Genomic DNA, 13,544 nt, shown 5'->3' with positions numbered 1-13,544 from the left:
GTATAGGAAAGAAGAAAAAAAAAAATAGAAATAAAAAATAAAAAGCAGAAAGCAGAAAGCAGAAAGCAGAAAGCAGAAAGAAAAAGAAAAAGAAAAAAAAAAAAAAATAAAAATAAAAATAAAAATTGATATCACATTTAGGATACTACTTTATATAAATGCAAAAACTACCCTCTTTTAGTGACAAAAGCAAATAAGTACAAATATGGAGGTAGAGATATAATATTTAAAAGCCTTTTACAAAATTGGTAAAAAAAAAAAAAAATTCTTAAATTTAGAAGTTGCTCATATATATATACTGAAAAGAACAAAGGATAAAAAAAGAGCAAGTAGTAAACGTAAGGACAAAAAAAAAAAAAAAAAAAAAAAAAAAAAAAAATATATAATTCTTTGTAAAATATATTAGTACATACATAAACATTGCAGCAAAACGGTAAATAGTTGAATGAACTTACAGGTTAATGCAAAGAGGAAAAAAAAAAAAAAAAATAGTAATATGGCTTTTTAGGAATAACCGAACTTAATAAATTTACAATGAATGAATAATTTGTGAGACAAGAAGGCTCAAGATTTAGAAAAGAACAAAAAAACATTAGCTCATGTGATGTGAACTTTTTACCCAAATAAAGGGTATACTAGTAGAAGAAGAAATAGAAGTAGCAGTAGTGATAGTGGTAGTAACAACTACCGCGGTAGTGAAGAACAGGGTACATTTTTCATGTTGGAAATATTGACAACTCAAATAGGGGAAAAAAAGATGATAACAGATTCAAAAAAAAGGGGAGAGCGTGATGATAACGATATCAATGACGATGATGATAACAGTAATGCTAGTATCCGTAGCAATGGTAGGCATGGTAACAAAAGAGACTTCTATTATAAAAGGGATCGGATAACGAACAGACATTCCACCCAAGTAGAAATGAAAAAATCATCTGAAAAATATTATAACGAAACGAAGAAAAATCGTGAAAAAAGAAAATTTGAAAATTTTCCAGAAATGTATGATAGAACAATGTACTGTAAAAGGAGGAGGGAAAAAAAGGAGTCACATGAAAAATCACGTTATGATTATTATAATAAACGAAAAAACGAAAAAATTTATTTTTCATGTACTGACTATTACACAAGGATATATGATAGTAACAAAAAGTCGTCGTACAACATACGAAGTGATCATATTCTTCATACCTATATGGATAAGAAGTCTACAGATTACAAAAATAATGATGGATTAGAGAAATGTACATATGATGAGGAACATTTTAGCAAAAGACAGAAAAGGAAAATAGAGTATAAGGGTGCAGTATATGATAAGGGTGCAGCATATGATAAGGGTGCAGCATATGATAAGGGTGAAGCATATGATAAGGGTGCAGCATATGATAAGGGTGAAGCATATGATAAGGGTGCAGCATATGATAAGGGTGAAGCATATGATAAGGGTGCAGCATATGATAAGGGTGCAGCATATGATAAGGGTGCAGCATATGATGAGTATAACGTACCATTTGAGAAGCACACAAAAGGGAATATCAAAAAAAAGGATGAAAAGTGCAAAGCGAACAGAAATAGGAAGAATTATGGGGGGAAAAAAGACACACAAAGGGGAGGATCACAAGGAGGAAGCATATGTCAAGGAAGTGCAGCTCGGCATAATACAGATCTGCAAGATGTGGTTCGGAAAAATGCGGATCAACAAAACGCGGATCAGCAAAACGCGGATCAGCAAAACGCGAATCAGCAAAACGCGGATCAGCAAAACACGGATCAGCAAAACACAGATCAGCAGAACGCGGATCAGCAAAACACGAATCAACAAGAGGAGGCTCGGAAAACTACGTCTTCACTAAATACCCCTTCAGGGAGACCCCAGCAAGAAAGCAGATCATCCAACCGATTGAAGAAACAAGAGTATACAAAAACTAAACAAGGTGACAAGGAATTTGTAAATAATGCGCAGGTTAGGAAAACACCTTGCATAAATAAAAACGATGATAGTGCAGTTGAATTTATACGTTCAGGAAATGAAGATAAATGCACAGAAAATAGCAGCAGTGAAGAAGATACTACAGAAGAGTGCGATGATCCCAATGAATACATAAGCGACATAGAGCAAAATAAAATTGATTGTATATTAAATGGATGTCGAAGTATAACGAATTATAAAAGGTTAAATAAAATAAGTGAAGGAACATATGGAACAGTATTCAGGGCTCAAAATAAAAAAACGAAAAAAATTGTAGCTCTAAAACAGTTAAAAAATTTTTCAAGTATACGTAATGAAGGATTTGCAATAACATCATTGAGGGAAATAAATATATTATTACAACTTGAACATGAAAATATTTTATCTATCAAAGAAGTTGTTATTGGAAAACATTTAAATGATATATATTTAGTTATGGAATATATTGAACATGAATTAAAAATGTTACTTGATAATAAATTACCAAGTTTTACCATATCCGAACTGAAATGTTTACTAAAACAATTATTAAGTGGAGTTGATTATTTACACACAAATTGGATTATGCACAGAGATTTAAAAACAACAAATTTGTTATATAGCAATAAAGGAATTTTAAAAATTTGTGATTTTGGTATGGCAAGAAAATTTGGTCATGTAGCTAGCCATAATCTTACAAAAAATGTTGTAACGTTATGGTATAGGGCACCTGAATTATTATTAGGTGAAAAATATTATACGAATAAAATTGATATATGGAGTGTTGGATGTATTTTTGCTGAAATGATATTAAAAAAACCATTATTTATAGGTGATAATGAAATTGATCAAATATTAAAAATATTAAATTTATTAGGATTACCAGATAAAGAAACATATCCTGAATTTTATGAATATTCTTTTATTTCGAAAAATAAAGATCTTTTTAAAAAAAAAAAAATAAAAATGAATGTAAATAATATACGTTCCCACTTTCCAAATGTAGCTAACCAATTTTCTGGTTTATATTTATCAGACAGTGGACTTGATTTATTACAACAGCTGTTACATTTTAATCCAAAATATAGAATATCAGCGTCCGACGCTTTAAAACATCCATATTTTAGGGAGTTTCCAAAACCACTGGAAATAGGGGATATGCCGATTATACCTGACTCGAACAAGGTCATCCGATCGAGCAAGTTGACTAACCATTTTAATTTAATCGGCCAAAATAACATTCAGTTTCACTCGTAAAAAAAAAAAAATTAAACCTGTTTGAGCTGAATGGAATGGAAGCGAATTAAACTGAAAAGATTTTACGAGAATTTATTTGAAGTAACTTGATATGAAGTAACTTGATATGAAGTAACTTGATATGAAGTAACTTGATATGAAGCAAATTGATATGAAGCAAATTGATATGAAGTAAATTAATATGAAGTAAATTAATATGAAGTAAATTAATATGAAGTAAATTATAATGAATTAAATTAATGTGAAGTAAATTATAATGAATTAAATTATAATGAATTAAATTATAATGAATTAAATTAATATGAATTAAATTAATATGAAGTAAATTAGGTCATTGTGAACTGTACAACTTGGCATACATTGAGCCATTCTTAGTTATTACCTGAACAGGTCATAAAAAATTACGCAGTTATTCGCGGGGCGTATACTCACATAAGCATATAATTTGTTCTCGCGCAGTTCTGACTTAATGAATATCCGAAAAAAGGAACATACATTTTTGAAGTAAAAATTTCGCATAATTAGAGTAGCAAATTTACATATTAAAAAAAATTTTCAACGTCCTTATTTTTATTTTATTTTTAGTTTTTTGGTAGCTTTTTTAATCGAAATGTACATGTGGATACGTACATGTGTACGCACATATGTACGCACATATGTAATCGTGCAATGTGTAACTTTTGCATTTTTTCAGTTTTGCATCGTTGCATTTCGCCATCCCTTCATTTCTGTAATTTTGCTTAATTTTTTCTGTTCATTTATTTGATGCACTTTTCGAATAAAATGAAAAACACATTTTGAATTTCGAAGCCTCACGAACTGTCTTTCCGAAGTAATTCATTTTGGCGTATACGTAGATTTGGGCACATGGACATATTACAATATACATATACATATACATATACATATACATATACATATATATATATATATATATATATACATGCGTGGATTACACATTTGTATTAAAATGACAAATCCGTTTTTCCAAAAATAAGCCCGATTTATACCAGATATTTTACAGCTCCTCTAGCAATTGTATATGACCGTGTAATTTTTGAAAATTCATAAAAGAGGAAAAAAGAAATGATGAGAAAAATATGGTAAAATATAATTTTTTTTTTTTTTTTTTCTTTTTTATGTATTAATAAGAATTTATTACAAAAAAGGAAAAGGAAAAATGAAGAAAAAATTTGCTAATAAACGATCAAGTGACGATAACATATATAAAAGGAGTAAAAAAAGAAAACTTGTATTTCCTTATGTATTGTTCACATGTTCATTTTAAATGAAAAATACTGTCGATTTTTATTTTTCTGTAATTCTTATTATGTATAGTGTCGTAACTATATAACAGCTTATTGCAGTTATTGCTTATGCCATGGTATTTATTACTTGCCCTTGCATGGTTGTTGTAATTCCCATAAGTAAACATGTTTTCCTTGTCTATTTTTACATTATTATTTAATTTATGGATGTCTTTTTTATTGTTCCCATTAAATTCATCTGTGTTAAATAAGCGAAAATTTTCTGCATCAATTCTTTTTAACTTCAAGCCTCTTTGTAGTATATCAAAACTGTTATTACATAGATGATGTATCTTCAGATAGTCACTCGTAGAATTTAAGCTCTTACTTTTGTCTAACTCATTTTCACACATCCCCTGCTTATAGTCATACATGCACGGTACATAAGTGTACACATTACTATTTCTGTTAGTATTACTATTTCTGTTAGTATAACTATTTCTGTTAGTATAACTATTCATATTAGTTTTACTATTCATATTAGTTTTACTATTCATATTAGTTTTACTATTCATATTAGTTTTACTATTCATATTAGTTTTACCATTCATATTAGTTTTACTATTCATATTAGTATTACAAAAATAATGATCACTGCGCCTATGATTTTCATAAACATTCCTTTTACTACTATATGTTTTGATTGAATCATTTAAATTAACACAACTCTGTTTGTCTATATCAGAGTGATCGTTTCCGCTCTGTGCAATATCATCATTACGATAATTCCTTATGTTTCCTTTTTTACTTAGTGTACTATTATCATATGTTTTATATTTATGGCTTACACTTCTTATCGGAGGGGAATAATAATTTTTTGCATTTTTTTTTTTTTTTAAATTTTTAACAGAACAGTTACTTGTATCATTTTCGATTCTTTTCCAATAATTTCCTCTAATTTCATTACTATTTAATTTGTAAACATTGTCGTAATAATTTACATTTCCGTAGTTATTCACATATGGATAGCTTACATTTTTTCTATGGAAATATTTTCTCGCATCAGTTTGCACGTTAGTCATATTGGCATTGAACACATTCCTCATCATTTTCCTGTTGTATATGTGATTTGAAAAGTTTGATAATCTTCTTTTTAAGAGCCCATGTTTTTGAAGAAACAATAAATCCGTTTCATTGTTTTCATTTTTCAAAATAGAACAATCCTTGCATATGTATGTCTTAATTTTGTTATAGCTATTGTAACAACATATACAATTTTCAATTTCTTTGTAATGTTCACAACAACAGCATAATACGTCATCTTCTAGTTTTGTCCTTGTGTAATCCAAACCCTAGTAAAAATTAAGTTAATTAAATGAAGTTACAAATGGTTAGAGGAAAAAAGCAAAAAATGGGGTCTGCTAACTTGTGCGTCTGATGTTATCCTATTTGGCGTTATTCTATTTCATATTTTAATTTTTTTTTTCTATTTTTTTTCTTCTTTTTTCATCTTCTTCTCTTTTTTTTTTTTTTTTACCTTTATTTCTCTGGGAGAACACAATTTTTTCTTGTCTAAGTTTTGCGCTAAAACGAAACACAAATATAAATGAAGATGTAGCTGCAAACACAAAAGTAAATATATAAGCAAGTACCCAACCAAATGATTGCACACCTACACATAAACATTGAAAATATAACCTCTTCTACTAATCACGCAGGAACATGGTTAAAATCTTTCATTTTAGTTTACCTTGTTCATCGCTTTTTAAAAAGTTTATCAACTTATGTTTAATTCCTTTAGAAGCATTTCTTTGAATATATGGCTTAACTCTTAAATCTACACCCTGCAACTTGAGCTATATTTTATTTTTATTATTATTTATTTTTTTTTTTTAAAATAAAGCAAAAGGATAAGTTGTGTTATATTGCGTAAAACATTTCGTAGTATAAAATACGGAATGTACATTATCATCACAAATTGAAAAAGTCTTTTAAATTATTATATTACAGTTAGAATGCCTGATAGCGTTATATACGTTATATTAATTCTTTCTATTTTCAAATAAACTATTTCTATATCTATGTTTTTACTCTTTCAGTTGTGGAGAAGGGGTGTCCGGAAAGAAAAAAAAAAAAGGAAAGAAAAGAAAAGAGAGTAATGAGAAATTATTTAAGCATAAACGAGTAATTATTTAATGAGTAGTCGAGTAATTATTTAAGCATAGTCGAGTAATTGTTTAAGCATAGACGAGTAATTGTTTAAGCATAGACGAGTAATTGTTTAAGCATAGACGAGTAATTGTTTAAGCATAGACGAGTAATTGTTTAAGCATAGACGAGTAATTGTTTAAGCATAGACGAGTAATTGTTTAAGCATAGACGAGTAATTGTTTAAGCATAGACGAGTAATTGTTTAATGAGTAGTCATAAAAAAAAAAAAAAAAAAAAATTGATAACTTTTAAAAAGTTATTAATTTCATCGTTTTTTATTATTATATTTCTAATTTCAATTCCTGCGTTCATATTCATGGTTATAAAATTATTATCACTAGCTACAAAGACGTAAAAAAAGAAAAGAAAAAATGGAGTTAAAAAGTTGAGTTAGGAATAATGTAAAAAAAATAATATGCAATTACACACGCAGCGTTTGTACTGTAATAGACATAGAAGAGAGTGCTTTCTGTTCTTCCCGTTCAGTTGTTTTGTTTGTTTTGTTTTGTTTTGTGTTTTTTCTTTTTTTTTTATTATTTATATATATTTTTTTATTTTTTTAATTTATTATTTTTCTTATTTTTTCCTTTTTTTACATTCAAAGTATTTCCCAAGAAGCATCTTAAGGATTGTGTCAATCATTTTATTTGAAATATGGCATAATCAAATTTCCAAATTTTCGTGTTTTTACACTGTCGTTGTGAAGTTTCCAACAAGCTGAAATAGCAGTTATATAGCAAGTAGGAGAGGACTTGTGAAATTATTTACTGTTATTATTTTATTTTAACATAAAATATGTTTTGGTTTAATTTGTTTCAATTTAATAAATTTCTATATAATTTAATTTAATTTAACTTATTTCGTTTTAATTTAATAATACATTTTATTTTTTTTTTTTTAAAGTTAAATATACACAACTCACAAAAAGACACATAATTTCTTTAGTATATCTTATCGTATAAAAATAAATTGCTCATGCAAAATACACATAAAAAAAAATGTATTTTGTTCATTTTAATATATTTATGTATACTCATTCCATTTTTATGTAAAATTAAGAATATGCTGAAATACCTTAAAATTTATTTTCTTCTCTATTTTACCAAGTTCTCATTAATGTGGAAAAAAAAAAAAAAAAAAAGAAAAAAGAAAAAGAAAAAGAAAAAGAAAAAGGAATTGAAGAAGATGAAGTGGATAATGATGACGATGATGATGAAGAAGAACATTTTTTCATGTTTTAAGAAAAAAAATTATTGTGAAAAAATTACATATTAGCACAATATTTCCTCCTGTCTATTTTTCGTTCTCGTCATTTTCTCCCCTTCCCTTAAAAAAATTAAACTTACAAAAATATGAAAAGTCATAAAAGTGCAAAAAAGTAAAAACAAGAAAGTGAAAAAACTGCTAAAATAAAAGGAAGAAAAAGTAAAATAAAATAAAAAAAAAAAAAAAAAATTAATGATAAATACTGGAATAATAAGCCCAAAGGACAAAGTTCAAACACTTGTAATGAAAGCACCCCTCTCTTTAGCATGGGATATGTACTTATTTTGTTCTTATTTTCTTATTTTTTTTTTTTAGTGTATATGCTTAAAAAGAAAAAAAAAAAAAATACCATATTGTTCTCTTTTTTTCCTTTTTTTTTTTTTTAGACAGCTTATATATCATAATGTATGAAAAATCCTGCAAAAATATACACATTTATAAGTTATATTTGTTAAACGAAATAGCAAAATTTTTCCTTTTTATCATAAAGTATTATAAATACTTATACATTACACGTGTACAAGTATACATGTACATATAAATGTGTGCATATATATACATATATGTACGTATGTATGAAAATATGTAGAGCATGTTCATTAGACAAATCCCATATATTTTCTTCTGTTCACAGATATACAAGGACGCTTGTTATTTCGTCTTTTTAACTCTTTTTTTTTCTCTCTATTTCCAGTTTCTTTCTACTTTCCTTCCATTTTCTTTCCATTTTTTTGCCTCTATTTCTTCCCCTTTCAACGAATAATAACATTTTCCATGTAATGAAAAACAAATAAAGAGGTGCAGAAAAATCATAGAATGCTTTAAACGAGTTAATAAAAAATGAATATGTCTGAAGTAAAATCGTCTTCGATTTACTCTTCAAAAAAGAGTTTTTCATACGATAGAGAATTATCATCTACAAGTACTGCTATGTTAAAATAAATGAACTCTATGTGCCAATTTCCCCTTTTTATTTAGAAAAAAACATGACTTGTTCATGTTCTGTCATCTTCCATAAACATTTTTTATGCACCGTTCATGCAAATATGCAACAATATTGCCTTCAGTATTCACGTAAATATGCAAATATTATTGCCTGCATTGTTCATGTAAATATACACCATATTTATGAGCATATCCTCAACAAATTGACCTATTTTCCCATTTTCAGCCTATCAAATAACAAAAAACAGAGATGAAATAATAAAAAATAAAGTGTACTGTCCTATTGAGCTAAAAAATGTGTATAGGCTTCTAGAGGATAGCGACCAATTATTGAAGAATGTAATACACTTCACGGTGTAGTAGTACGTTCATAATTAAATTTTATGTGCAAACAGGCACGTGTCCATAGGTATTTGTATGTATTAATACATGTACATAGGTATATACACATGTACACACGTATGCATACATGCACATACGTATACACAAGTGCACGCACGTACATACGCAAAACACCACCAAATATGTTCTCTCTTATTACGCGTTTCAGAAAGGATACAGCTCGGAAGAGCTAATTGCGCATAAAAACAAAATAAATGAGTTTATGCTTTTGTGTGCAAATTACAAAGTTAATATTAACAATCCAAATAAACATGAGCTAAAAAAGACATACAACTCCATTGAGCAGAATATGCAGTATTTAAATAAGCATATAGAGACAGCTAGAAAGGATAGCATTCTTTTAAAAAAAAAGCTAAAAAAATCTACAGATCCCTTATTTCTTTCTACCTTAGAACAAAAAAATAAACAAGTTTGTTTAGATATAGAAAATAAAAAGAAAGAGATCAAACTTTTAAAAGATAGCATAAGGAAAAATGAAAAACTGCTGGACTCAAATAAAAAAAAGCCGAACAAAATTGCCTTAGAAAAGGAGTATAAAAACTTGTTGAGTCAGCAATCAACCTTATGTTCTCGGTTGATACAACTCCAGAACGGAAATAAGCTGTACGAGGAAAATATTTGCAAGTAAGTCGAAAAAAAGAAAGGGGCGAAAAAAAGAGAAAAGGAGATAATATGGACGAGTAAAAATAGCCAAAGAAGTGAAAAATTGAAAGATAACAAATACATTTACAATTTTATCGCAATATTTTTGTGTTTAAACCTTCTATTTGTCATTCGTTTTTTCGTCTCTTTTGCCCTGCATCATTTTTCAAACTTTATACTTGCTCAATTTTTATCTAATTTGCTGCTACTCCGCTACTATTCTACGACTACTGTACCATTACTCCACTGCTACTCTACCACTACTCCACTGCTACTCTACCACAACTCCACTGCTACTCTACCACAACTCCACTGCTACTCTACCACTACTTCACCGCCAACCATTTTGCGCGTATTTCTTCCTGTATCCTCAGAATAGATACCCAGTTTGAGGAAATAAAAAGGAAAATGAGCGAGCTGAAGATAGATATAAAGAAAGAAGACGAGAACTTTGTAAACGCAGAAAACGAAGTGTCAAAAGAAAATTTAGAAAAAAAAATTTTTACCCTTAATACAAAAAGAGACGAATTAAAAAAAGAAAAAAATAGTATCATAAACAATTTAACTATTACATTAGGAAAATTAAAAAAACAAATAGCCAACTTGGAAAGTGAAAAAATAAATTTATTAAATGAAGAAAAAAGCAATATAGATAAACTGCAAATTTTAAAAAGGACGTTAATAAACGCAAAAATAGGGAAAAGCAATAAAAGTGAAGCTAGGTCAAGGCATGTACCTAGAAAAAACGTTACAGATAAAAGGGAAGATAACATTAGTGAGATTACGAAAAGGGATGGCGCAAAGAGAGATGACGAAAAATGGGACGACACACAATGTGTTAATGCAAAATTCCTTAATGCACGCAAAAAGAAAGTTAAAGAAAACCTCGTAATTAATCCGAAATATGCTCAAGAAAAGGATTTTATCGAAGGATTATTAGAAGAAAAAGATGCCTATCCATTCAGTGAAGGAGACGAAGAAGAAGATGAAAAAGAAAAAGAAAATGAAAATGAAGAAGTTGAACATGAGCATGAACACGAACACGTAGGTGAACCAGATACTCACTCAAAAAAGTACACAGAAGAACTACTTAACCGACCAGTAAAATATTCCACTTCCAAAAAATTAAACAAAAATAATGGCTCCGAAAAACAAAAAAAAAAAAAAGAAATTTTTTTGCCCATATTTGAAGAAGACATACTTTTAAAGCTTCAACAAAAAGTGAATGAAAAGTTGAACCGAGATGAAGATGAAGATATACATGCAGAAGAGGCATTGGAAGGAGTACAGAAGAAGGCGGACAGCATAGCAGAGACGAATGAACAGTTGAGAAAAAATGAGGATAAGTACCCGGAGAAGGAAGCGAATAAGTACACGGAGTGGGAAGCGAATAAGTACACGGAGTGGGAAGCGAATAAGTACACGGAGTGGGAAGCGAATAAGTACACGGAGTGGGAAGCGAATAAATACACGGATGTTGAACCAAAGGAATATGCCGAGGGGTCTAAAAATTGGAAAGATCATGATGATATGCATGATTTAAGTAACGACATACCCCTCGAGGTTTTGGAAATACAAGACATTACCGCTAAAGAAGAAGATGTACAAGATCAAATATGCAATGACAGGATTGAAGGGGTAACTGGTGCACCTAGAAAAGGCGTACACCTTGAATTGCACACTGGTGAGGTAAATGTAGTACCAAGTGACACAGTAAATGACGAAGTAAATGACGAAGTAAATGACGCAGTAAGTGACGCAGTAAGTGACGCAGTACGTGACGCAGTAAGTGACATCCCAAATGTAGTACCAAGTGATGTAGTAAGTGACGTCTCAAACGGTGCAATATGTTATGTCTCAAACGGTGCAATAAGTTATGTCCCAAACGGTGCAATAAGTTATGTCCCAAACGGTTCAATAAGTTATGTCTTAAACGGTGCAATAAGTTGTGTCCCCAAAGGTACAATAAGTGATGTACCTAATGAGGTAGTAAGTGACGTAGTAAGTAACGTCGCTAATGACTCAGCTAGTAATTCGGCTAGTGACATATCTAATATCGCCCCTAATGACAAAGTTTCGTATGAGTACAATAACATGCACGATGCTGTACACGAAGAAGATAATATTGACGTACATAAAAAAACAAAAGAAAATAAAATAAATTTAAAAAATAAAAATAATAATACTATATCTCAAAAAAATAATAATTATGAAATACAAAATGAATTTAACAAATTCACACAAAATAATGGAAAACAGCAAAATGATCAAAGGCAGAAAAATAGCGAAACGTGGAAAAATGATGGAAAACAACAAAACAACGAAGCGCTACAAAGAAGTGAAATGTCGGAAGTTAAAGAAGGAACACATGATAAAGAAATACATCCTTTTAATGAAGGTCACTCACTGCATGATATTCAAGAAGGCAATGAAATGCATAATGTATATAAAGAACATAAAGATGAGGAAACAGAAGAGGGTTCAGAAATACATAAAAGTATTGAAATCTATGGAGTATGTGAAAGGAAGGATTCTAAAAAAAATCAAGTTGGCATTGAATCAAAGGAGATTGATGATACACAGGAAATTAATAAAACACAAGAAAATTATGAAACACATGAAGCCAATGAAATACATGAATGCCATTTTACGAAAGAAATACACAAAATACAGGAAGGAAGTCAAGTACATGAAATTTATGAAACAAAAGGAAATGACCATGTACAAGATGTTCAAAAGGTGCAAGAATACCATCAAAATGAAGAACCGCTCGATGAAACAGATATTAAGGAAAAACTTAAGACTGCTGGATTATAAAATTTCCAAGAAATACAAAAAAATAATAAAATTAGCTAAAGTTGTGGAATGCATAAAATTAATGCAAACTTTGACACTTTCAAAACGCATAATGTTGTTGAAATTACTGAACAGCACACCTTGCAGACAAATACCCAAAAAGAAAATATTGCCGAGATACGAGAAATGGCCAAAACGCCTTAGATTATTAAACGAAGAGATGCGACAATATAAAGAGGACTTATATAAATGCAAACAACAAATGGATATTATAATAAAACATATAATGAATGATCGCGTTAATAAAATAATTGAAGCTTTATAAAACGGATCATCAATACAGAAGCGTAGGTGTAACGGAGGCACCAACAACCAGTAGCATTGAAGCAAATTAAAAAAAAAAAAAAAAAAAAGCAAAAAAAAAAGTAAAAAAAGAAGTAAAAAAGGAGTAAACAAGAAGTAAACAAGAAGTAAACAAGTAGTAAAAAAGTAGTAAAAAAAGGAGTAAAAAGATACATATAAAAACATGTAAAAAAATACGTATAAAAATAAGAATAAATATAAAAATGATAAAGGAGTATATATTTGCTCCAAATTTTTAAAATATATTTTCTACAAGAAAAATCGTAGCTAAAATGTATTTTTAGTAACACATATATACATTATGAATACTTATATATGTATGCATACACGTAAATATAATTAATATACATATATATAGCCAACCATAATTTCTCTTCATTTCCATTGCAATAAAAACATTTATGATGTTATATCCCCAGAAAAATGGAGATATACGCACGTGTGAATGAATGAATAAATAAATATAA

The 13,544-nt window shown here is 28.9% G+C and overlaps 3 protein-coding genes across 3 annotated transcripts; 2 read left to right on the top strand and 1 right to left on the bottom strand.

Moving 5' to 3' along the window:
* Nucleotides 1-718: 718 nt before the first annotated feature.
* Nucleotides 719-3,205, top strand: CRK1 (cdc2-related protein kinase 1, putative; the record flags this gene model as incomplete). Its single annotated transcript, XM_029003567.1, has 1 exon — nt 719-3,205. One exon carries the CDS (start codon nt 719-721, stop codon nt 3,203-3,205), a length of 2,487 nt encoding a protein of 828 aa, XP_028860500.1.
* A 1,279-nt stretch (nt 3,206-4,484) lies between these two features.
* On the bottom strand, nt 4,485-7,305 carry PmUG01_05035200 (conserved Plasmodium protein, unknown function; the record flags this gene model as incomplete). Its single annotated transcript, XM_029003565.1, has 6 exons — nt 4,485-5,804; nt 5,990-6,024; nt 6,203-6,308; nt 6,461-6,544; nt 6,910-7,004; nt 7,260-7,305. The coding sequence occupies 6 exons, from the start codon at nt 7,303-7,305 to the stop codon at nt 4,485-4,487; spliced, it is 1,686 nt and encodes a 561-aa protein (XP_028860499.1).
* A 1,464-nt stretch (nt 7,306-8,769) lies between these two features.
* Nucleotides 8,770-12,735, top strand: PmUG01_05035100 (conserved Plasmodium protein, unknown function; the record flags this gene model as incomplete). Its single annotated transcript, XM_029003564.1, has 4 exons — nt 8,770-8,851; nt 9,101-9,213; nt 9,425-9,900; nt 10,293-12,735. 4 exons carry the CDS (start codon nt 8,770-8,772, stop codon nt 12,733-12,735), a joined length of 3,114 nt encoding a protein of 1,037 aa, XP_028860498.1.
* Between the last annotated feature and the right edge of the window lie 809 nt (nt 12,736-13,544).

Source organism: Plasmodium malariae (genome assembly GCF_900090045.1).
Source record: "Plasmodium malariae genome assembly, chromosome: 5".
Classification (NCBI taxonomy): Eukaryota; Apicomplexa; class Aconoidasida; order Haemosporida; family Plasmodiidae; genus Plasmodium; species Plasmodium malariae.
Note: the sequence above shows the minus strand (reverse complement) of the source record. Positions and strands in the feature narration are given on the sequence as shown.